General features: G+C 42.9%; 2 protein-coding genes across 3 annotated transcripts in view; one reads left to right on the top strand and one right to left on the bottom strand.

Annotated features, from left to right (window-relative positions):
* The window catches only part of LOC118401527 (SUN domain-containing protein 2-like), a 36,297-nt gene extending 30,820 nt beyond the window's left edge, over positions 1-5,477 (top strand). For both annotated transcript variants that reach the window (XM_035799117.2, XM_035799116.2), the window contains exon 13: positions 186-5,477. In XM_035799117.2, the coding sequence (XP_035655010.1) occupies positions 186-308 (123 nt within the window). In that variant the 3' untranslated portion in view covers positions 309-5,477. The remainder of the gene's footprint in view (positions 1-185) is intronic.
* Positions 5,478-14,853: 9,376 nt separating this feature from the next.
* The window catches only part of LOC118400677 (growth hormone-releasing hormone receptor-like), a 41,235-nt gene continuing 29,346 nt past the window's right edge, over positions 14,854-26,742 (bottom strand). Inside the window, exons 11-13 of the mRNA XM_052475809.1 lie at positions 26,469-26,598; positions 20,302-20,343; positions 14,854-17,566 (exon numbers count right to left, since the gene is read on the bottom strand). Of these exons, the coding sequence (XP_052331769.1) occupies positions 17,465-17,566; positions 20,302-20,343; positions 26,469-26,598 (274 nt within the window). The 3' untranslated portion in view covers positions 14,854-17,464. The remainder of the gene's footprint in view (positions 17,567-20,301; positions 20,344-26,468; positions 26,599-26,742) is intronic.

Genomic DNA, 26,742 nt, shown 5'->3' with positions numbered 1-26,742 from the left:
GTCGGGTTCGATGTTTATGCAACAGACTATAGTTGAAATAAGCCTGGAACAGAACTGGACCAAGACCATAGAACAAAGTTCTAACTACCTAGCTAGTAGCTACTGTTGACCCTAATGCAGTATCTATACAGTCATCAGTTGCGTTGCTTGTTCTAACCCTTTACCCTTCCTGTTCTCTATGTCAGAATCCTACCAGGGCCATCTATTATTTTGTGGAGCTGCGCGTTCTGAGTAACTGGGGTCACCTGGAGTACACATGCGTGTACCGCTTCCGTGTGCACGGACACATGGCCTCCTCCTCCAAGTGAGAGACGTTCATCGTCCACCTCAACCGCAGACCTCCGAGGCTTCGCTTTCATATCAGAGCAACGTTCTTTTTGCATCTCAACATTATGACGGATCATTCTAAATAAATTTCTTTATTTGGCGTAATCAGGATGGCTTCCTAAACTGGCTTCTGCCGGGTGTGAGGTCAGAGGTCTGCAAGGTTTTGTTACAATTTGCAGTTTCATTTCTGGCAGAGGTATTGACCTGGCTAATAGGAGTGTGGGGATAGGTTTTTGAGAGTTTCAAATTGAAGTGTGTGTGTGTGTGTGTGTGTGTGTGTGTGTGTGTGCTTTTGAGCATCGATTATTTGTTTGCATTTTAACGCCCGGCCACAGCGGACAAAGATTTCAGATTGTACTTTGAATGTGTGTTTGTGACAATCCCTCCTGGGTTGCTGGGCTCTTATTTTGTTTAATTTCATCTGTCTTAAAATGATATACAAAGGTTTAATTATGGTTAAAAAGAACGTTGTTGGATGTATATATTGCAAGAATCAAGATGTATTGTTCATTATTTTATTAATCCGATAAGAATAGGATGTAATATGTTTGTAAATGATTTTTCCGTTGGCCTGAATGGTTAAGTCTCGACCCACCTTGCCAATAGGCTTCCTATTACAGGATGAACTATATGATTGTAGATGCTTTCTACTTTGCATTTGGTAATGCACTGGTGTTTCAATGTCCTTTATAATAATAGAGACTAGAGAGAAATAGACAGGAGCGCACTGGTGTTTCAATGTCCTTTATAATAATAGAGACTAGAGAGAAATAGACAGGAGCGCACTGGTGTTTCAATGTCCTTTATAATAATAGAGACTAGAGAGAAATAGACAGGAGCGCACTGGTGTTTCAATGTCCTTTATAATAATAGAGACTAGAGAGAAATAGACAGGAGCGCACTGGTGTTTCAATGTCCTTTATAATAATAGAGACTAGAGAGAAATATACAGGAGCGCACTGGTGTTTCAATGTCCTTTATAATAATAGAGACTAGAGAGAAATGGACAGGAGCACACTGGTGTTTCAATGTCCTTTATAATAATAGAGACTAGAGAGAAATATACAGGAGCGCACTGGTGTTTCAATGTCCTTTATAATAATAGAGACTAGAGAGAAATGGACAGGAGCACACTGGTGTTTCAATGTCCTTTATAATAATAGAGACTAGAGAGAAATAGACAGGAGCACACTGAGGTTGCAACGTATTATCTTTCACATTTTCATGGTATCTAATTGGTAGTTACCGTCTTGTCTCATCGCTGCATCTCCCGTATGGGCGAGGGTCGAGAGCCGCGCGTCTTCTGAAACACAACCAAGCCGCACTGCTTCTTGACACAATGCCCACTAAACCCGGAAGCCAGCCGCACCAATGTGTCGGAGGAAACGCCATACACCTGGTGACCGTGTCAGCGCGCACTGCGCCTGGCCCGCGACAGGAGTCGCTAGTGCGCGATGGGACAAGGACATCCCTGCCGGCCAAACCCTTCCCTAATCCGGATGACGCTGGGCCAATTGTGTTCCGCTCCATGGGTCTTCCCTTCTTCTTCCCCCCTTCTTTGTTTTTTGTTTTTAAATGACGAAACAAGTAGTTAATTGATTATTAAAGTTTTCAGACCAACTAAAAAATAACCATGCCTAAAAATAAATAAATACCAGCTGCGACAGAGCCTGGACTCTAACCTAGAATCTCTAGTGGCACAGCTAGCACTGCAATGCAGTGCCTTAGACCACTGTGCCACTCGGGAGGCCTGGAACATATTGTCTGAATTCAAAAATACAGCTTAGTTTACATGACTTGCAGCATTTATTTAGTCTTTTTACCAATTTTGATCAGTTTAATAGTAAATACATAATTGCTCTTACCGATTTTACTGCAATACTTGAATAACTTTCACCTCAAAGCAATGAGTCCATTGCAATGATGTCTAAATGTCAGGCTTTTCTACTTCTAAACATTTGTAAATAGCAAAAAAGTAACCTTGTACTTTTTGCTAGTGTTTGATGAAAATAATCAGGAACTTTTTATTTTATTTCATGTTTTAAATCATTATGTTTACAATTACAGTATGTGCAGCAGTGGTAGCTATAGACTAACAAAAGACTGATCACAAAAATAACCTATACAGTATGAATGGCTCTCAATAGCATTTTATTTCTGTATTGTGTTTTTCTGATGTTACGGCAGTGAAACATCATACTTAACGCTCGGTCAATTTGAACTTTGTCCAACGACAACAGAATTTAAGTAAATAATTTCCCCATAGGAATGTAGTTCAATACCTGAAATGACTGGCTATGTATCCACCTCATTTTCGAATGCTTTTAAAACACGGAAGCCATATGCGGAAACTATGGTTACAACAATAGTCAAAAGTTTGGAGACACCTACTCATTGAAGGCTTTTTATTTGTACTATTTTCTACGTTGTGGAATAATAGTGAAGACATCAAAACTATGAAATAACACATGGAATCATATAGTAACCAAAAAAGTAATAACCATATCAAAATATATTTGAGTTTCTTCAAAGTAGCCACCCTTTGCCTTGATGACAGCTTTGCACACTCTTGGCATTCTCTCAACCAGCTTCACCTGGAATGCTTTTCCAACAGTCTTTTATAGGATTTCCCACATATGCTGAGCACTTGTTGGCTGCTTTTCCTTCACTCGGGGCGGCAGGTATTAATAGTATTTAATCTCTCCTCAGACTAATATTATTCTGTTGGTCCTGTGGGTACCTTTGCCACTGTTCCACCCCTTGTGTGTTGCGCTGTCATGGTGTATTTGTATTTAGTGGTTGGAGCATTGGGCTAGTAACCGAAAGTTGCGCAATCGAATCCCCGAGCTGACAAGGTAAAAATCTGTCATCCTGCCCACTGTTCCTAGGCCGTTATTGTAAATAAGAATGTGTTCTTAACTGACTTGCCCAGTTAAATAAATGTTTTTTTTTAAAACAAGACAAACATCTCAATTGGGTTGAGGTCGGGTGATTGTGGAGGCCAAGTCATCTGATGCAGCACTCCATCACACTCCTTGATCAAATAGCCCTTACACAGCCTGAAGGTGTATTGGGTCATTTTTCTGTTAAAAAACAAATGAATGTCCCACTAAGCGCAAACCAGATGGGATGGCGTATCGCTGCAGAATGCTGTGGTAGCCATGCTGGTTAAGTGTGCCTTGAATTCTAAATAAATCACAGATCTTGTCACCAGTAAAGCACCCCCACACCATCACACCTCCTCCTCCATACAGATCATACGTTCACCTACTCTGCCTCTCACAAACACACGGCGGTTAGACCCAAAAATCACACATTTGGACTCATCAGACCAAAGGAACAGATTTACACCGGTCTAATGTCAATTGCTTGTGTTTCTTGGCCCAAACAAGTCTCTTCTTATTGGTGTCCTTTACTAGTGTTTTTTTTTTTTTGCAGCAATTCGACCATGAAGGCCTGATTCACGCAGTCTGCTCTGAACAGTTGAGATGTGTCTGTTTCTTGAACTCTGTGAAGCATTTATTTGGGCTGCAATTTCGGAGGCTGGTAACTCTAATGAAATGATCCTCTGCAGCAGGTAACTCTGGGTCTTTCCTGTGGCGGTCCTCTTGAGAGCCAGTTTCATCATAGCGTTTGATGGTTTTTGCAACTGCACTGGAAGAAACTTTCAGAGTTCTTTATGTTCCATATTGACTAACCTTCATGTCTTTAAAGTAATCATGGACTGTCGTTTCTCTTTGCTTATTTGAGCTGTTCTTGCCATAATATGGACTTGGTATTTTGGCAAATAGGGCTATGTTCTGTATACCATCCCTACCTGGTCACAACACAACCGATTGGCTCAAACACATTAAGAAGGAAAGAAATTCCACAAATGAACTTTTACATTTAACATTACTTTTAATGCACACCTGTTAATTGAAATGCATTCCAGGTGACTACCTCATGAAGCTGGTTGAGAGAATTCCAAGAGTGTGCAAAGCTGTCATCAAGGCAAAGGGTGGCTATTTGAAGAATCTCAAATATAAAATATATTTTGACTTGTTTAACACTGTTTTGGTTACTACATGATTCCATATGTGTTATTTCAAAGTTGTGATGTCTTCACTATTATTCTACAGTGTAGAAAGTAGTAACAATGAAGAAACCCTGGAATGAGTAGGTGTTTCCAAACTTTTGCCTGGAACATACATACATTTCTATACTCACTGTATGACATATACTCTGAAATTGAACGTACACATTTTTGGGGGTTACTTTTCTGCAATAGTGCTCTTTGACAGAGTGGCATTTTGACAGGTACATGATCAGATGTTTAGAATTGGGACATACTTTACTTAACCAAGTGTGTGTTATATTGGCACGAAATGGGATAAAACATTTTCAAACAGGAAGGTAGTACCTGAAGTTGTTTAATAATTCAGAATTGTTTTGTGTTGCAAAATTGTTGCTACATGGATAAGAGTGTCTGCTAAATGACTTAAATGTTAAATGTAAAACTGAATACGGCACAGGTGAACATAATGCTCATGATATTGGTTTGTATTTATTTAACCATGTGCATATCAAACATAATTGAATGAAGGACATTGTGTTATTTATGAGTTTTTCAAATTCTCAGTGGTATATGATATTTATTTGCTATGGATCAGGTCATTGATAATGCATCAATATTGTACCATGTAATTAATGTAGGGTAATGTAAAATGACTGCAGAAGTCTTCCCTTGGACTGTTAAATCCAAGTCCAGGCACTCGTGTGGTTTGAAAGTTAAAAAATTATTATTATTATTAAAATTGTATCGGCTTACTGTGTCTGATACAAAATGGAGGAGATGCAGTTGTATAGCCTTGACTCACTTTGTATCAGACACCCTGATGAAGGCCTAAGCCGATGCGCATTAGTGTATTTTGATAATGTTGTATCCCATTAATGAAAGGCTTCCTAAAGTTCAAACCCACCAGGTTCCTTGACTTTGATTGTTTATGCCACTCATCACTTATTTGATGTTATAATTTTCCCATATGCTTTTCAGTTCCTATTCCCCTCAAAGAGCACCTGTGGTTGTTTTGTAATACCTGAAGCGCTTCTGCTCTGTTTGTTTTTTAAGGTGTTATAGACAGAGTGACAAATAAAACTTCTCAACCCTGTTGCTTTTATCAACTGATTATTTTAACTCAAATTGCTCAGCAATGCTTTAAAGTGAACCTACAGTGGCTTCAGAAAGTAGTCCTACCTCTTGCCTTATTCAACATTTTGTTGTGTTACAGCCTGAATTCAAAATGGATTCAAATAAGTTTCACCCATTTACCCACAATACCCCATATTGACAAAATGAAAACTTGTTTTTATGATTTTTTGCACATGTCTCATTTACAGAAGTATAAGTATATTTTGAAGATAAATACACAACGCAGGGACAGAGAACGAGAGGTCAGGGACAGAGAACGAGAGGTCAGGGACAGAGAACGAGAGGTCAGGGACAGAGAACGAGAGGTCAAGAAACAGAACGAGAGGTCAAGAGACATAGAACGAGAGGTCAGGGACAGAGAACGAGAGGTCAGGGACAGAGAACGAGAGGTCAGGGACAGAGAACGAGAGGTCAGGGACAGAGAACGAGAGGTCAGGGACAGAGAACGAGAGGTCAAGGACAGAGAACGAGAGGTCAAGGACAGAGAACGAGAGGTCAAGAAACAGAACGAGAGGTCAAGAAACATAGAACGAGAGGTCAAGAGACAGAGAACAAGAGGTCAAGAGACAGAGAACAAGAGGTCAAGAGACAGAGAACAAGAGGTCAAGAGACAGAGAACAAGAGGTCAAGAGACAGAGAACAAGAGGTCAAGAGACAGAGAACGAGAGGTCAAGAGACAGAGAACAAGAGGTCAAGAGACAGAGAACAAGAGGTCAAGAGACAGAGAACAAGAGGTCAAGAGACAGAGAACAAGAGGTCAAGAGACAGAGAACGAGAGGTCAAGAGACAGAGAACAAGAGGTCAAGAGACAGAGAACGAGAGGTCAAGAGACAGAGAACGAGAGGTCAAGAGTACTAAAAGTCAATAGAGTAGTAACGTTCAATAGGGAATTATCAATGGAAATAGTTGGTTTTCAGTTAAAAAATTTTTTAGGAATGTCAGTCCTGAACTCATAGCTACGTGTGGCACGCTCTCATTGGTCCAACCTGAAATAGGATACTTGTTATTTGGTCATTGGCACAGTTTTATTGCAAGGAATTCTAATTGTCAACCACAGGCTAGGGATTGGTTATAAAGTACATCCTGTCCCTTTGTTTTGTGGAGAGAATCACAGGGGACACGGGTGCATGAACATCAACCATCAACCTCCCTGCATGATTTGTTCTCTCTGAATAAACCTATTATATGTGAGCTTTTCTGACAGCTGGTGCTTAAAGCTAGTGAGTATTTCCAGTTTCAGAGATTTTTTGCAGTTCGTTCCAGTCATTGGCAGCAGAGAACTGGAAGGAAAGGTGGCCGAAGGAGGAATTGGCTTTGGGGGTGACCAGTGAAATATACCTGCTGGAGCGCATGCTGCAGGTGGGTGCTTGATAGAGGAATTCTAAATTCCTATGTGTTTTGTAGCCAAAACCAAATTCACACTCTTATCTATTTCATGATAAGTTGTAAGTTTATCATTTTGCATGAATTAGCAAGAGACCAGTCTTAAAAACAAGTTCAGCATTTATTCTTGATGAGTACTGACCCAAAATACAAAGAACATTACATTTTAAAGAGAGAACATAACATGACGTCATCAGTTTCATACTCTCTCCCATCCCCACAATAGCGCAGTGTATTCAGGTCTGGAGATCTTCTACTCCCCTCATAAAACTACATTCCAAACTGTCTAAAAGATGTACTTTTCTCCACTAATGGAACACAAACCAAACATTCTTATCTGTCTGAAAAGCTATATCATCTCTCCCCCTTAAACCCGCAAGGTACAGACAATTAATTTGTTTTCCTTACATTTTCAGTAACAGCTTAACCAAGAGCCCATACATTTCATATCATAACATAATAGTATCAGAATAAATGGTTTATTTAACTTTGAACGGAGCATGCTTATCTAAGATGGTGAGGAAGTTACTTTCAAAGAATAACCAGGCATCTTTACTGACGGGATGAGGTCAATATCCTTCCAGGATACCCGGGCCAGGTCGATTAGAAAGGTCTGCTCGCAGAAGTGTTTTAGGGAGCGTTTGACAGTGATGTGGGGTGGTCGTTTGACTGCGGATCCGTAGCGGATACAGGCAATGAGGCAGTGATCGCTGAGATCATGGTTGAAGACACCGGAGGTGTATTTGGAGGGCCAGTTGGTCAGGATGACGTCCATGAGGGTGCCCTTGTTTACAGATTTAGGGTTGTACCTGGTGGGTTCCTTGATGATTTGTGTGAGATTGAGGGCCTCTAGCTTAGATTGTACGACTGCCGGGGTGTTAAGCATATCCCAATTTAGGTCACCTAACAGAACAAACTGTGAAGCTAGATGGGGGGCGATCAATTCACAAATGTTGTCCAGGGCACAGCTGGGAGCTCAGGGGGGTCGATAGCAGGCGGCAACAGTGAGAGACTTATTTCTGGAGAGAGTCATTTTTAAAATTAGTACTTCGAACTGTTTGGGTATGGACCTGGAAAGTATGACATTACTTTGCAGGCTATCTCTGCAGTAGACTGCAACCCTTTGGCAGTTCTATCTTGACGGAAGATGTTATAGTTGGGTATGGAAATCTCAGAATTGTTGGTGGCCTTCCTGAGCCAGGATTCAGACACGGCAAGGACATCAGGGTTAGCAGAGTGTGCTAAAGCAGTGAGTAAAACAAACTTAGGGAGGAGGCTTCTGATGTTGACATGCATGAAACCAAGGCTTTTTCGATCACAGAAGTCAACAAATGAGGGTGCCTGGGGACATGCAGGGCCTGGGTTTACCTCCACATCACCCGCGGAACAGAGGAGGAGTAGTATGAGGGTGCGGCTAAAGGCTATCAAAACTGGTCGCCTAGAGCGTTGGGGACAAAGAATAAAAGGAGCAGATTTCTGGGCATGGTAGAATATATTCAGGGCATAATGTGCAGACAGGGGTATGGTGGGGTGCGGGTACAGCAGAGGTAAGCCCAGGCACTGGGTGATAATACGAGAGGTAGTATCTCTGGACATGCTGTAATGGGTGAGGTCACCGTATGTGTGGGAGGTGGGACAAAGGAGGTATCAGAGGTATGAAGAGTGGAACTAGGGGCTCCATTGTAAACTAAAACAATGATAACTAACCTGAACAACAGTATACAAGGCATATTGACATTTGAGAGAGACATACAGCGAGGCATAAAGTAATCGCAGGTGTTGATTAGGAGAGCTAGCTAAAACAACAGGTGAGACAACAACAGCTAATCAGCTAACACAACAACAGCAGGTAAAATGGTGATGACTAGGCAGAGAGGGTCAGATCAACTACACACAGAGCCTGAGTTCGCGGCTGGGGCCAACAGATAAAAATAAATAAACAGAATGGAGTACCGTGATTAATGGACAGTCCAGCAGGCATCAGCTATGTAGCCAAGTGATCATAGTGTCCAGGGGGCAGCAGTAGATGGAACAGGGAAGCCGCCACTACGTTAGCAAGCGGGCGACACGGCGTTTAAAGTTAGTAGCCCGGGGCTAGTAGGAGCGTCTGCTCCGACGGAGGCCGGTTGAAGGCACAGCGGATGGATTATTCATCGTCAGACCAGTCGTGATGGTGCGGCGGGGCGCCGTGTCGACAGAGAATCCAAGCCAGATGGCGATGTAGAATTTAGTTTGCTAGCCGGGAGATGCGCCTGGCTCACGGCTAACACGGTTAACTGGTGCTAGCTTCGTGGCAGTGTCATTAGCCACTATATCCAATCGGTAGCAGCGGTGATCCGGTGCCAAGGTCCAGAGTTTACAGCAAGGATCCGGTGGAGTATTGGGCTCTAGCCGTGTATGAGTGGGGTTCGGGTGAACAGCTGAGTAGGCCGGGAGGTGGGCCTCAGGGATAGCTTCGGTGTTAGCTAGCTGTTAGCTAGCTGTGAAGATCAGAAGTAATGGTCCAGGGATTACGCCAGGAATCCGGCGTTGTTGTGGAGAGACAGTTCGATACTGGTAGACTAGCGAGTATTATTCAGGCTGAAAACAGGGCTGGTATCTGTGCAGAAAGTAAAAGCCGCTAGCAGTGGCTAACAATGACTAAATAGCTTGTAGCTAATTAGCTGGTTAGCTTCTGGAGGTTCTTGAATGTGTTCTAAAATTGAAAATAATAGCGATTCCGTATCACATTGGGTGAGGCAGGTTACCAGAAGGTATAATCTAATTAAAAATCGAAAAGAGATTGAAAATAAATTGAAATATATATACAAAAAATATGAAAAAATACAAAAGTATTAAAAAAACACATATTCACTGCTACGCCATCACTGAGGTATAAAGAACTGGAGACAGCATCCAAGATGGCCGACAGTTGTTTTCAACACATACACCGTTTTGTGGTAGCTGCCATCTTGCTAGTTACCGATAGAGTCATTGCATTTTGGTACACCAGAAGTACATACATTTCCAATGGAGCGCTGCGTTTGCCTTTCAACATTGTGTTGCAGAGCGTTCTGTGTGGTGCAAATATTGGCTTTATCAAATGTATGCCTCAAACTGTATGCCTCAAACTGTATGTCTCAAACTGTATGCCTCACTATATATTTTTTTATTTTACCTTTATTTAACTAGGCAAGTCAGTTAAGAACATATTCTTATTTTCAATGACGGCCTGGGAACAGTGGGTTAACTGCCTGTTCAGGGGCAGAACGACAGTTTTGTACCTTGTCAGCTCGGGGGTTTGAACTCGAAACCTTCCGGTTACTAGTCCAACGCTCTAACCACTAGGCTACGCTGCCACCCCATGCATAGAGGACTTGACAAAAATGGTAGCAGAAGGTGAATGTTGAACTTTTGGTGCACACATATCCAGATGATTACCATTTTGCTCAAGATGCTGTAGGTGTGATAGATGCGTTGTTGGGACTATTTTGCCTGTGCACTAGTAATGGAGCAGCACGAGCAACAACTTCATCATGAGCGCAGGAAGCTTTTGGGCAGTCTGCCAGTGTTGCCAAGGACTGCAGGGCTGCAACTAGTTGGGGGAGGTGAAATCTAATTTTGCACCACCACAGTTACCACAATCACTAGAAACATGAAAAGTAATTTTGTGTAAGCAGTTGTATGCAAGTCATTTATTGAAGACTAAATCATGTGCTCTAGCTAGCTCTACATGTACGTTGTGACGTACAGATAGTTGTATGATTTGTTTATATTCAACACAATGCAATCACAACAACACACACATTGTTATAAAATAAAATGTTTGTGAAAATAGTTTCTGTAAAAGCAATGCAGTTATGAATTGCCTGTTAATAATTTGAGATGTGTCCCAATGAATCACTCAGTTAATCAGTAAAGTTGTCTAGTGGCATTATACACCTGGCCAACCTCGATCATTGTTTCTGTCTTAAGTAACCTAATTTCTTTATCTGTGAGATTGAAATTCAATGCATACAACATTGTGTACTGCACACAAAGTGTTTTTACATTTTGTGTGCCTGTCATGAATTTCCAATGAGCAATTTGTGCCTATTTCACAATCTGTGATACTGGTTTGGCTAGAGAATCTGGTAAATATAATGGATAATCTGTGTCAAGGGGTGTTGTGGTTGTTACAGCCCACAGAGGGAGCCGCTGCCTAGTCAGTGAGTCAGTTGAACGAGAGAGGCACCAGATACACTAATGATTTTAAACCTGATATTCAGGGTGAGTTATAAAGCATAGCATAGATGCATAAATTCCTCCTGCAGGAATTAGCCTATTATGGATTAATTTGACACATTTCTGCAGAAATGTGAATTGTTGTTGTGATGTCACCGGAGGGTATGTCTGCTGTATTACTGGCTCTTAACCAACCGTGCTATTGTTGTTGTTGTGATGTCACCGGAGGGGATGTCTGCTGTATTACTGGCTCTTAACCAACCGTGCTATTGTTGTTGTTGTGATGTCACCGGAGGGGATGTCTGCTGTATTACTGGCTCTTAACCAACCGTGCTATTGTTGTTGTTGTGATGTCACCGGAGGGGATGTCTGCTGTATTACTGGCTCTTAACCAACCGTGCTATTGTTGTTGTTGTGATGTCACCGGAGGGGATGTCTGCTGTATTACTGGCTCTTAACCAACCGTGCTATTGTTGTTGTTGTGATGTCACCGGAGGGGATGTCTGCTGTATTACTGGCTCTTAACCAACCGTGCTATTGTTGTTGTTGTGATGTCACCGGAGGGGATGTCTGCTGTATTACTGGCTCTTAACCAACCGTGCTATTGTTGTTGTTGTGATGTCACCGGAGGGGATGTCTGCTGTATTACTGGCTCTTAACCAACCGTGCTATTGTTGTTGTTGTGATGTCACCGGAGGGTATGTCTGCTGTATTACTGGCTCTTAACCAACCGTGCTATTGTTGTTGTTGTGATGTCACCGGAGGGTATGTCTGCTGTATTACTGGCTCTTAACCAACCGTGCTATTGTTGTTGTTGTGATGTCACCGGAGGGGATGTCTGCTGTATTACTGGCTCTTAACCAACCGTGCTATTGTTGTTGTTGTGATGTCACCGGAGGGTATGTCTGCTGTATTACTGGCTCTTAACCAACCGTGCTATTGTTGTTGTTGTGATGTCACCGGAGGGATGTCTGCTGTATTACTGGCTCTTAACCAACCGTGCTATTGTTGTTGTTGTGATGTCACCGGAGGATGTCTGCTGTATTACTGTCTCTTAACCAACCGTGCTATTGTTGTTGTTGTGATGTCACCGGAGGGATGTCTGCTGTATTACTGGCTCTTAACCAACCGTGCTATTGTTGTTGTTGTGATGTCACCGGAGGATGTCTGCTGTATTACTGGCTCTTAACCAACCGTGCTATTGTTGTTGTTGTGATGTCACGAGGGGATGTCTGCTGTATTACTGGCTCTTAACCAACCGTGCTATTGTTGTTGTTGTGATGTCACCGGAGGGGATGTCTGCTGTATTACTGGCTCTTAACCAACCGTGCTATTGTTGTTGTTGTGATGTCACCGGAGGGTATGTCTGCTGTATTACTGGCTCTTAACCAACCGTGCTATTGTTGTTGTTGTGATGTCACCGGAGGATGTCTGCTGTATTACTGGCTCTTAACCAACCGTGCTATTGTTGTTGTTGTGATGTCACCGGAGGGGATGTCTGCTGTATTACTGGCTCTTAACCAACCGTGCTATTGTTGTTGTTGTGATGTCACCGGAGGGTATGTCTGCTGTATTACTGGCTCTTAACCAACCGTGCTATTGTTGTTGTTGTGATGTCACCGGAGGGGATGTCTGCTGTATTACCGGCTCTTAACCAACCGTGCTATTGTTGTTGTTGTGATGTCACCGGAGGGGATGTCTGCTGTATTACTGGCTCTTAACCAACCGTGCTATTGTTGTTGTTGTGATGTCACCGGAGGGGATGTCTGCTGTATTACTGGCTCTTAACCAACCGTGCTATTTTTTTATATATATTTTTTGCATTATTCGTAACTTCTTTTGTACATAATGTTGATGCTACCATCTCTTATGCCTGAAAAGAGCTTCTGGACATCAGGATAGAGATTATTCACCCCAAATTGGTTAAATCGTTTTTCTTTAATGAGTCGGACAGAAAGGATATACTCCAAACACCCGAACAGGCCCTCATCCACGTCATTCGCTGGAGAATGAAACAGAGATTTTGCGGAAAGAGATCAGGGTGCCTTGTGACGATCAGGCAACGAGTGGCTAATCTGCCTTTGCCCTCTGTACTGCTAGCTAACGTTCAATCGCTGGAAAATAAATAGGATGAACTGAAAGCATGTATATCTTACCAACGGGACATTAAAACTATAATATGTTATGTTTCACCGAGTCGTGGATGAACAAGGACATTAAGAACATACAGCTGGCGGGTTATACACTCTATCGGCAGGATTTAACAGCAGTCTCTGGTAAGACACAGGGACGCATATTTGTAAACAACAGCTGGTGCACGATATCTAAGGAAGTCTAGAGGTTTTACTCTACCTCAAGCGAGCATCTCATGATGCCAATGCCATGATTACTGTATATATGTGATAACCTTTGTATGCTTGCAATGCACAATGATTGGAAAAGTACTGGGTAAATGGAGATGTACTGTTTTAGTTCTCAGGCTGAGAATTGCCTGCACCTGCTGATAGTCACGCAGCCTCAAGGCCATCTTATAGTAGAGTGAGAACCTGATCACCGACAACGATGAGACAGCCTATAGGGAGGAGGTCAGAGACCTGGCCGTGTGGTGCAAGGACAACAACCTCAACTTGATCAAGACAAAGGAGATAATTGTGGACTACAGGAAAAAGAGAACCAAGCACGCCCCCATTCACATCGACGGGGCTGTAGTGGGGCAGGTTGAGAGTGTCAAGTTCCATGGTCCAAGCACACCAAGACATTTGTATAGAGGGCACGACAAAACCTATTCCCCCTCAGGAGACTGATAAGATTTGGCATGGGTCCTCAGATCCTTAAAAGGTTCTACAGCTGCACCATCGAGAGCATCCTAACTGGTTGCATCACCGCCTGGTATGACAACTGTTCAGCCTCCGACCGCAAGGCACAACAGAGTGTAGTGAGTACAGCCCAGTACATTACTGGGGTCAAGCTTCCTGCCATCCAGGACCTCTATACCAGGCGTTGTCTTAGGAACGTCCTAAAAATTGTCAAAGACTCCAGCCACCCCAGCCATAGACTGTTCTCTCTGCTACAGCACGGCAAGCGGTACCGGAGCACCAAGTCTAGGTCCAAGAAGCTTCTAAACAGCCTCTACCCCCAAGCCATAAGACTCCTGAACAGCTAATCAAATGGCTACCCAGACTATAATATAATAATAATAATATATGCCATTTAGCAGACGCTTTTATCCAAAGCGACTTACAGTCATGTGTGCATATATTCTACGTATGGGTGGTCCCGGGAATCAAACCCACTACCCTGGCGTTACAAGCACCATGCTCTACCAACTGAGCTACAGAAGGACCAGGACTATTTGCATGCGCCCCCCCTCTCTCTCTTCTACGCTGCTGCTACTCTCTGTTATTATCTAGTCACTTTAATAACTCTACCGACATGTACATATTACCTCAACACAGGTGCCCCTGCACATTGTCTCTGTACCGGTACCCCCTGTATACAGCCCCGCTATTGTTATTTACTGCTGCTCTTTAATTATTTGGTATTCTTATCTCTTACTTTTTGGGGGGGTATTTTCTTAAACAACTGCATTGTTGTATTGGGCACATGTAATTGATTCTCTTAGCAGACGCCATTTCTTTGCAGTGGTAACCTGTTCGAGTATAAATGTAGCTGTATCTCAGGAGACACCATATATTTCTGAGTATTTTCAATTCTGTCGTATTATACATCACATTCAGCCCACGTTAAAGCACACAGCTTTATTCAAACAGAACATTCAGCCCACATTAAATAACACAGCTTAATTCAAACAGAATTGGTCCTATTTTTTTCATATTTCTTGGCACTTCTAGAGGCTAAGGAATTATCCTGTGGTGATGTACTGTAGCCCATACATGTGTGTATTTCTCATGCTTACGGCCAATAGGAAAGGATAGGATGAACTTTAATATCCTCCAGGGGAGAATTGTCTTCGACACACAGTACTCCTGTATACATTGCACGTTACCCATCAATAGCCACAAGAAGCCTAATGAAAGGGCCTCCAGGGGACCTAATACTGTATTCAGAATCTAAAGCATTGGATAATAGGACATGGAAGCATACACACACACACGCATTCATGCATGCATGCGCACACACGCACACACACAAAGAAAGAGAGAGAGCAAAACACACACAGAGAAAGAGAGAGAGCTAAACACACACAGAGAAAGAGATTGAGCAAAACACACAGAGAGAAAGAGAGAGAGCTAAACACACACAGAGAAAGAGAGAGAGCTAAACACAGAGAAAGAGAGAGAGAGCAAAACACACAGAGAGAAAGAGAGAGAGCTAAACACAGAGAAAGAGAGATAGCAAAACACACACAGAGAAAGAGAGAGAGCTAAACACAGAGAAAGAGAGATAGCAAAACACACACAGAGAAAGAGAGAGAGCTAAACACAGAGAAAGAGAGAGAAAGCAAAACACACAGAGAGAAAGAGAGAGAGCAAAACACACAGAGAGAAAGAGAGAGAGCAAAACACACAGAGAAAGAGAGAGAGCTAAACACACACAGAGAAAAAGAGAGAGCTAAACACAGAGAAAGAGAGATAGCAAAACACACACAGAGAAAGAGAGAGAGCTAAACACAGAGAACGAGAGAGAGAGCAAAACACACAGAGAGAAAGAGAGAGAGCAAAACACACAGAGAAAGAGAGAGAGCTAAACACAGAGAAAGAGAGAGAGAGCAAAACACACAGAGAGAAAGAGAGAGAGCAAAACACACAGAGAAAGAGAGAGAGCTAAACACACACAGAGAAAAAGAGAGAGCTAAACACAGAGAAAGAGAGAGAGCAAAACACACACAGAGAAAGAGAGAGAGCTAAACACAGAGAAAGAGAGAGAGCTAAACACAGAGAAAGAGAGAGAGCTAAACACAGAGAAAGAGAGAGAGCTAAACACAGAGAGAGAAAGAGAGAGAGCAAAACACACAGAGAAAGAGAGAGAGAGCTAAACACACTCAGAGAAAGAGAGAGAGCTAAACACAGAGAAAGAGAGAGAGCAAAACACAGAGAAAGAGAGAGAGCTAAACACAGAGAAAGAGAGAGAGCAAAACACAGAGAAAGAGAGAGAGCTAAACACAGAGAAAGAGAGAGAGCTAAACACAGAGAAAGAGAGAGAGCTAAACACACACAGAGAAAGAGAGAGAGCAAAACACACAGAGAAAGAGAGAGTTAAACACACTCAGAGAAAGAGAGAGAGCTAAACACAGAGAAAGAGAGAGAGCAAAACACAGAGAAAGAGAGAGAGCTAAACACAGAGAAAGAGAGAGAGCTAAACACACACAGAGAAAGAGAGAGAGCAAAACACACATAGAGAAAGAGAGAGCTAAACACACAGAGAGAAAGTGAGAGAGCTAAACACACACAGAGAAAGAGAGAGAGCAAAACACACACAGAGAAAGAGAGAGCTAAACACACAGAGAGAAAGAGAGAGAGCTAAACACAAAGAGAAAGAGAGAGAGCTAAACACAGAGAAAGAGAGAGAGCTAAACACACAGAGAGAAAGAGAGAGAGCTAAACACAAAGAGAAAGAGAGAGAGCTAAACACAAAGAGAAAGAGAGAGAGCTAAACACAGAGAAAGAGAGAGAGCTAAACACACAGAGAGAAAGAGAGAGAGCTAAACACAGAGAAAGAGAGAGAGCTAAACACAGAGAAAGAGAGAGAGATAAACACAGAGAAAGAGAGAGAGCTAAACACACAGAGAGAAAGAGAGAGAGCTAAACACAAAGAGAAAGAGAGAGAGCAAAACACACACAGAGGCACTGAAACATGGAGAGAAAGCTACAAGACAATATTTCCATAAAGCATGAAAAACAGGCACACGTTTGATACATAAAACCCTCTATTTTCCAGTCTAAATGATTTTTGAACTTTGTTTTGTTAAAAAAACAAACATCAACACTTGATTTGCTGTCCCAATACGAATTGGGATACAATCCTTGATGTTATAGTACCTCAGAGACAGGCTTCTCTGTAACTTAACCATAGATGATACTGAAGAGGAGAAAGAGGAGGAGGAAGGGCATTTCACAGTGCTGCAACAGTTCATCTTGAGCTGGACACAATGGATGAACCCAGTGGTGGTCCCTTCAGCAATGAGATTGTGATGATGGGAAGAGAGGACATTGTATGCTTTAGGGACACAATGTACAGCACCCTCTCCTTCTAAAAATCTAGAAGCAATGTGTGGAGGCCACAGGAATTAGAAGAAGAATATGACCGTTGTCCAATGAAAACTTCTGGTTTATTCCAACCCCGCTGAAAGACACACATATAGAGGTTGGAGAAAGGAGGAGGTGGATGAAGAATGTGGCCCTAGAAATGTGTGTCCATCTGACTTCCCTTGGCACCGGGCAGAACCACTCCGTTGCTGTTATCCTGCCACCTCAGCCACCTCATATGGATTTCCTTTTGGACCTGATACAAACAGATACACAGCCGTAGAATTAGGAATTAGAATACTAGAATGGACGATGATGGGATAAAGGGCAACCATTTTGGTCAGGAGTTGGTCAAATATGTTTTGCCAGTACTGTGATAAGATCATTGTGCAAAACAATGAATGTGAAGATTTTATCTGCACTGTATCTGTGTTAGCTATATTGCCAGACAGTTTTAAAGGAATGATTCCTTACATTTTTCAAATTAACTGCCAATATGCCAACATTCCATTCAAAGTCAATCCACAACTATACACTGGCTCCAAACAGTTGATGATAGGACAGCCCAGTTGTAAATGCAACAAGTACTGATATTGTATCATATAACACCACTCACAGATTTCCAAGAAAACAGTATCTAAAACATTTATGGTCTGTTTACATATATTTTAGAGGCTATTTATACAGAAAGTGTATAAAACCCATATAAACTGTATTTATAATTATACGACAGGTTGATTATAATTCCATTACACAATTTTGGATGAATTAAATGTCTTATTTTTATTTTCCTGCATAAGTAAAAGCAGGGAATGCATCACCTATGCCTCTACTGCCATTCAATCCAATTAGACTGGTTTGGAATTTCTTATTGAATAAGATGGCTGCCATTTTCGCCCCATTATGGAACTTTATGACATATCCTCTCTAGTAATTTAATAGGATCTAAAGACCTCAGATTACATCACCACAGACATTGTAGGAGATACTTCAGATCACGACAGCCAGTTTTTAGTGTTGTTGAAAATGATTGGATGGATGAATAAATGAACGAATTAACAAACGAATGAAAGAAATTAATTGGAAAAAATGAATCACTTATTGACTATTGTGAGTTTCTATATACAGCAGCACTGAGTTTCATTGCTGAATTACACAAGCTAGTCATTAAGTGGTGCACATCTGAAAAAAAAAACCCAGCTGGGGTCAAATGAACTGATTTCTAAGCACTCGGTGTAAACTCAGTAGGGATGAATATTTTCCAGAAAATCTACCAAGTTTCAATACCGGGAATAATTCAAATTTATCTCTAGAGTCTCGGAAAATACAGCAAAAATCAGATGTGCCCCATCTACACCGTTTAAAACCAAGATGTGGTCACTATGGGTTCTCCCCAAATAAGAGTGGTGCTGCGCCACCTTGTTGGCTTGACTGCGCCACTATGTAAAGATTTCAGAGCAAATTAAACTGATAGAGCAACTATCGTGCATTGCTAAATATATTTGATCGCCAATGACATTGTTGTGAATTGCAAAACAGGCCTTTCATAGATTCATAGCGTTATTATGTTTCTCAATTCTCTAATTCAGCGCATTTCGACACAGAGCACACCCAGAGTATAGCATTTTCCAATCATACAACATTTGTAATGGCAGTCAAACCAAAGTTGCTTAGCTTGCTAGATAACCTCCTTTCACGAATGACAGAATATATCCTATATTTGGCAAAATCAAGTTGATGATTATACAGATGGCAGATCAGCTCATGAATAACGGGGGGGTGAAGAGTGTGGAAATTGTTTAAATATCAAGGCAGTTTGTTGATCACACATTCTCTCCCGAAGCTCTCATACAGGCAGCAGGTGGGTGCTAACATTTGTCCTATTTCACACATGTGCATGTATTATGAGACACCCTCGGAGAGTGGGTTCACGGCCAGGGATCAAACATTATGTGTTTGTTCCACATGCCACTCCCCCTGAGACACCCTCGGAGAGTGGGTTCACGGCCAGGGATCAAACATTATGTGTTTGTTCCACATCCCACTCCCCCTGAGACACCCTCGGAGAGTGGGTTCACGGCCAGGGATCAAACATTATGTGTTTGTTCCACATGCCACTCCCCCTGAGACACCCTCGGAGAGTGGGTTCACGGCCAGGGATCAAACATTATGTGTTTGTTCCACATGCCACTCCCCCTGAGACACCCTCGGAGAGTGGGTTCACGGCCAGGGATCAAACATTATGTGTTTGTTCCACATCCCACTCCCCCTGAGACACCCTCGGAGAGTGGGTTCACGGCCAGGGATCAAACATTATGTGTTTGTTCCACATGCCACTCCCCCTGAGACACCCACGGAGAGTGGGTTCACGGCCAGGGATCAAACATTATGTGTTTGTTCCACATGCCACTCCCCCTGAGACACCCTCGGAGAGTGGGTTCACGGCCAGGGATCAAACATTATTGACTGTGACCCTGGAGCAATGTTGCATATTTTTGTGGAATTGCATTGGTGCGACATTGGGGATGTTGTATTTATTTGGCAGGTCTTGTCATTCGATTTTTCAGGAAATGTGAAGAGTGTTCCAGAGACAACCCCAGGATCCATGGTAACCCATGTTAATAACCCCGGGATCCATGGTAACCCATGTTAATAACCCCAGGATCCATGGTAACCCATGTTAATAACCCCGGGATCCATGGTAACCCATGTTAATAACCCCGGGATCCATGGTAACCCATGTTAATAACCCCGGGATCCATGGTAACCCATGTTAATAACCCCGTGATCCATGGTAACCCATGTTAATAACACCGTGATCCATGGTAACCCATGTTAACACCTAAAACACTTGTGTAAGTTGCTTTGGCTACAAGCATCTGCTCAATGGCTTATATTACATTATTAGCTTCTGATTTATATCAAAGCAACATTTAGAGAGCAGAATGGTTGGTGTTTATTATTGTTGGAACGTTAGTGAAGGCTACTCACCTCTTGATTGAGAAAGCAGTAGAGGATCGCTACTATCAGCCCCTACAAGACAGAGGATATAATATTTATTTATAGATTTTAAGTACCCAGATGTTCTCAAAATTTAAGAGAAGTATAATTGTGAAGTATAATTGTTGCAAGTATAATTGTACATAAAGCCATAAAATGTATATTATATATTGCTGCACAGATTCAGCCATAGCGTCAACAGCTGAACGACCGCAAATATGTATTGTGCTTGTTAATGAGCTCGCTGTAAGCTATGCTAGTGTTGAAATAGTTGATGAGACTGGTTGTATAATTCCCAACATAGTGCACTAGGGATCTGGTCAAAAGTAGGGCACTAAAATAGGGCGCCATTTGGGATGCAGACACTGTCTAAACTCTCCTGCTTTTCCTGTCGCCTTTAGAACCTAAAGACGTGGCACGAATCAGTTTCTCACTCTTCCCATGAACAAAGCCTGTTTTAGAGCTCATTTATGATAGTTTATTCCTGTTTCTCATAGTTGCCTCACGGTTTATTTTTCTATATTTGATAAGTATAATTGTTGTCTTTATATGTTGTCTAGTACTGTCTTTTTGCTATCTAGGGCCATCTGCTTTAAGTGCTGTGTTTCTCCCCAGTTGCGTACTTGTGGTGTGAACTGCTGACTGCTCATAACTTGCAGATCATTGTTGACACATTCACCAGAATCAACGGGCAGGGCAATTTGTGACTTGTTTTGGTAATCAGTGACTTTATTGTGGGGGAATGGTTTTTACTCTCTTAGGCAATCAGCAATTAGTACAGGGAGGTGTGCTCTCCACCTGTGCTTGGCAATTAGCAATTAGTGTTAGTTCTTCAGTCTCCCCTGGTTTCTCAGCGGCAGCTGTAAATGGCGGGTCGTGTCAGTCTCGTCAGAAAAACTAAGACCGTCGCCGAAACAAAGATGGTTCTGCAGTTATAATGAAGGAAGGAGAGGGAGGCTACCCACCATTATCTCATTTGAATATCTTACAAAGTTATTTACAGATTCTCATTTTGCTCTTTTGTAGCTTTTTTTTGTGTGTCTCCCTGGGCTTTGGTTTCTATACCTGTTCGCTCCTCTCCCTGCAGGCTTTACAAACGTTTCCCACCCTTGGCTGCAACTCTTAGTGTACCCTGTGCACACAACCCATGTGGAATTCAAGTTCTCTGGCAGCATTTGAAACCGCCGATCTACGGTCAAGAACACATAGTTCATCTCACCCTATGCTGCCCTTCACTCCCTTTACTTGTTTGGCCCTGATGGAGACCCAGAGAACACTGCTGCTCTCTGACCACATTTTCTTTCATAGTTCAAGAGCTTCTGGGCGTCGCAGTGATGGCACAGGGCTATTAATTTCTCTTAACTGGAGATTTTATGTTATCTCCCTCTCTCACCTCCATCTCATGTGAATTCCATGCCGTCGCTGTCATTTGTCCACTCAAGCTTAACATTGTCGTCATCTATCACCAACCAGGTGCCCTTGGGGAGTTCCTCAATGAGCTTGACACCTTTAAGCAAATTTCCTGACAATGGCTCACCACAATTCTTACTTTGCAACTGCAACCTTACCGATGAATTTCTTTCCAACTCTCTTTCCCCTCTTTGCCCATTGACCTCACCCTTTCCCAATCCCGTCCAACTCACAAGGCAGGCAATATATTTGATCTCATCTTTACAAGAGGCTATTCATCTACTAACCTCACTGCAACCCCCCCTCCCAGGTCTCTGATCCCTACCTAGTTTCCTTTGTCACCCTTTCCTCCAACCCTAACCACTCAGCCCCTACCCAGATGGTCATGAGCCATCGCAATCTTCGCTCTCTCTCCCACTACTCTCTCCTCTTCTATCCTATCATCTCTCCCTTCTGATAAATCCTTTTCCTTCCTGTCTCCTGATTCTGCCTCTTCGACCCTACTCTCCTTCCTTTCCGCATCCTAATATTCGCACGGTTTCCTCCCAGCCGGATCGGACCTTCCCTCCTGCTTCGTGGCTGAGTGCCTCATTGCAAGCTTACTGAACAGGGCTTCGGGCAGATGACCGAAAAATGGAGGAAAACTAAACTTCTGGAGGTCCTATCATCCTTTCAGTCTCTCTCTACCTTCTCTTCCTCTGTATGTGCTGGTAAAGCTACCTTCTCATTCTAAATTGCAGGCTTCTGCCTCCAACACTCTTTCCACCTTCTCCACCCTCCTTAATCCTCCACCCCCTCCCCCTCTACTGACGACTTTGTCAACCACTTTGAAAGAAGGTTGACAACATCCACTCCTCAATCACTCAGCCTATTGAGTCCAATAGTCCCACTCAAACAGAACTACCATATGCCTTGACCTCTTTCTCCCCTCTCTCCAGATGAAAACCTGCGACTAGTGAGGTCTGGCCACCCGACAACTTGCCCGCTCGACCCCATGCCCTCCTCCAGACCATGTCTGGAAACCTCCCATTCCTCACTTCCCTCATCAGCTCATCTCTGACCACTTGCTGCTTCCCCTCGGACTTCAAAATGTCCTGAGTCGCTCCCCTCCAGAAACTCACAAGGCCTCCATCAACTCATCTGACCTACAGACCTACAGACCTTCTCTATTTTCTCTCCAAAACACAATCTTCTTGAATGTAACTGGTCACTCAACTGAGACTGGCCTTCTGTGTCATGGAGGCTCTCCGCACTGCCAAAGACAACTCTCTTTCCTCATCCTCCTGCCTTCAACACAGTGAACCATCAGAACCTCCTCGCCACCCTGGCTCTGCATCCTACCTCGCAGGCCACCTCTACCAGGTGACGTGGAGAAGATCTGTGTCTGCTCCATATACTCTCACTACTGGTGTCCCGCAGGGCTCAGGTCCCCTGTGGGAATTGAACCCACAACCCTGGCATTGCGGCAGGGTAGCCTAGTGGTTAGAGCGTTGAACTAGTAACCGGAAGGTTGCGAGTTCAAACCCCCGAGCTGACAAGGTACAAATCTGTCGTTCTGCCCCTGAACAGGCAGTTAACCCACTGTTCCCAGGCCGTCATTGAAAATAAGAATGTGTTCTTAACTGACTTGCCTGGTTAAATAAAGGTAAAATAAATAAAAAATATAAAAAATTGCAAGTGCCATGCTCTACCCACTGAGCCACACAGGAGTCCTCTTCTCACATCCTCACATGGTCTCTCCTATCATCCTCACATGGTCTCTCCTATCATCCTCACATGGTCTCTCCTATCATCCTCACATGGTCTCTCCTATCATCCTCACATGGTCTCTCCTATCATCCTCCATGGTCTCTATCATCCTCAAATGGTCATGGTCTCTCCATCCTCATCATCCTCACATGGTCTCATTCTCACACGGTCTCTCCTATGGTCTCTCCTATCATTCTCACATGGTCTCTCCTATCATCCTCCTCTCCTATCATCCTCACATGGTCTCTCCTATCATCCTCACATGGTCTCTCCTATCATCCTCAAATGGTCTCTCCATCCTCACATATCATCCTCACATGGTCTCTCCTATCATCCTCACACGGTCTCTCCTATCATCCTCACATGGTCTCTCCTATCATTCTCACACGGTCTCTCCTATCACCCTCACATGGTCTCTCCTATCATTCTCTCCTATTATGGTCTCTCCTATCATCCTCACATGGTCTCTCCTATCATCCTCATATGGTCTCTCCTATCATCCTCACATGGTCTCTCCTATCATCCTCATATGGTCTCTCCTATCATCCTCACATGGTCTCTCCTATCATCCTCACATGGTCTCTCCTATCATCCTCACATGATCTCTCCTATCATCCATCCTCACATGGTCTCTCCTATCATCCTCATATGGTCTCTCCTATCATCCTCACATGGTCTCTCCTATCATCCTCACATGGTCTCTCCTATCATCCTCACATGGTCTCTCCTATCATCCTCACATGGTCTCTCCTATCATCCTCACATGGTCTCTCCTATCATCCTCACATGGTCTCTCCTATCATCCTCACATGGTCTCTCCTATCATCCTCATATGGTCTCTCCTATCATCCTCACATGGTCTCTCCTATCATCCTCACATGGTCTCTCCTATCATCCTCACATGGTCTCTCCTATCATCCTCACATGGTCTCTCCTATCATCCTCACATGGTCTCTCCTATCATCCTCACATGGTCTCTCCTATCATCCTCACATGGTCTCTCCTATCATTCTCACACGGTCTCTCCTATCACCCTCACATGGTCTCTCCTATCATTCTCACATGGTCTCTCCTATCATCCTCACATGGTCTCTCCTATCATCCTCACATGGTCTCTCCTATCATCCTCACATGGTCTCTCCTATCATCCTCACATGGTCTCTCCTATCACTGCTATGCGGTTGACACTCTACTACTGTTCTCCCATGGCACCCGCTCCTCCGCACACTCCACTGGCTTCCAATCAATGCTCACATTTAGTACGAGACCATGGTGCTTGACTACGGAGCAACAAGAGGAACTTCTCCTCCCTACCTTCAGGCTGTGCTCAAAGCCTACACCCCAAACCGAGCACTCCGTTCTGAATCAGCGTTAGTTTGGCAGCTGAGGTGAAAAAGGAACAATTAAGTTAGAGGACACCAAGTCTAGATTTAATCTTAGCCTGCGGCTTGGCTATGTGCTAAGAGGACTGTCTAGCCATACTCACAAGTACTTGTATGAGGTGACTACCTCAAGCTCTAAACCCTCAGAAGTAGTAATCACACTGGTGGGGAAAAAAGGCATTCTTTTTACCAAACCACATGACCATTGTTTTGGAAGTGATCAGACCCTAGCCTCATGTGACCTTGGATAAAATATTGACAATCAAGTGTTTCTACGGAGCTGTCTGGTCCACTAGCCTGGGCTGCCTCCCTCTATCAAGCACTTGATCTTACAGAGGGAGAGGAGCATTCTAGAGGGCATGATTGGGCAGAGCAATTGATAGCTTGAAAACATTTTTGGGGATGTTATACAGTTTTATTTGATCAGATTTTTTATAAGTTATGTAAAAGGCCAAATGAAAAACTAATATGCTATGATTATCAGGCTTTACATAGCTTGAGAATTGTTCATGTAAGTAACTGCTCTTTTTTAATATTCTGATGCCTTTTTTTACAGGCTGTAAAAGTGCTATCCATCCCAGGAATAATTTATGTAAATTAGATTTATATAAATATTCATTACATACGATGTACATGCCACAACACATTTTGAGGCAACATATCCACTTCATAAGACTGTGTCAGTGTTTTCTTTAGACGGTAATGGCTGGCTTTTAATCTATTACAAATAAAAGCAGATTAATTAAATTGGCACCAGTCTATTGTCCAGGAGAAGAGGAGAAAGAAATCCATTGCGAAAGAATGCATTTTAGCCTATTCATTGATTGAAATAGCAGTCGCTGTAGCGAGAGTGAAACGTGCCTCAATAAGACACATCAGTGCACAACAATTCTAAAAGCATTGGTGTGTAAAAATACTATTTTTTTTTCAAATGGTAAATTGAAACTCGCATAGGCAACTGGACGGGCTTCACTCGCCGAGGGGGGCATAGCCGATGTTCTCCGCTGGTGCCAATAAGAGGCTACTTTTCGCTCAATTAAATTGCAAATTTTGCTTATTAAAAGACCGAGTCTTTTCATTCTTATATTTACAGCAATAGCCATTTCGCTTTCCAAACTGTTTTTCTATTTGGTATTTGCCGAGCGCTCTGGCCAAATTGCATGCCCTTCCGACTGTAGGCTATGCGATCTAAAACAACCGGCAGCTTTTCAAAAAAATAAGCCAATGATCCTCTGTGGCCAAATCATGCTTTCTGGTGTAGTAGACTATTTTGAATGATTATATTTGTTTATGTATAGAGGAGTAAGCTATTTAGGGAACTTCTAGCTTCCCTATCTTTATAGATGCCCCACCTATTTATTCTAACGTCTTCAAATTGCTCATCATAATTCGGTTAGAATGCTGCATGCTGTTATATTTTGTGTTAAGATGAATTTCCATAAAGTAAATGTGACTGGAATTTTGAGCACAGTGAGTGGATGCCCCTCAGGTTGCCCAACCAATATGGATCTGGTACATTTCTTAAATGACCAGTAAATGTAAAGGCTTCCGGTCAAGTGTCCGGAGCCCACATTTTCCATCGGAAATCCTGGTGTGTGTGTGTGTGTATCAGAGTACCTGAAAGGACCCCATGCAGAGCTCGAACCAGAGGCGCACGCTAATATTGAAGTAGTCAGGTAGGAAGTTGAACACCATGTAGGGGGTCCCGAAGAGGGGGATGAGGAGCAGGGTTGACTTAGTCAGCCGTCTAGCAGAGAGGGAAGAGAAAATATGTTTGAGTAATAAGCTCTGGGGGTGTTCATGTTTATCAAATGTATTGGTCGCATACACACATTTAGCGGGTGTAGCGAAATGTTGGAGTAAATGTGATTGTGTACAATAATGCATTTCA

The sequence above is a fragment of the Oncorhynchus keta genome, chromosome 22, assembly GCF_023373465.1.
Source record: "Oncorhynchus keta strain PuntledgeMale-10-30-2019 chromosome 22, Oket_V2, whole genome shotgun sequence".
Taxonomy (NCBI): Eukaryota; Metazoa; Chordata; class Actinopteri; order Salmoniformes; family Salmonidae; genus Oncorhynchus; species Oncorhynchus keta.
Note: the sequence above shows the minus strand (reverse complement) of the source record. Positions and strands in the feature narration are given on the sequence as shown.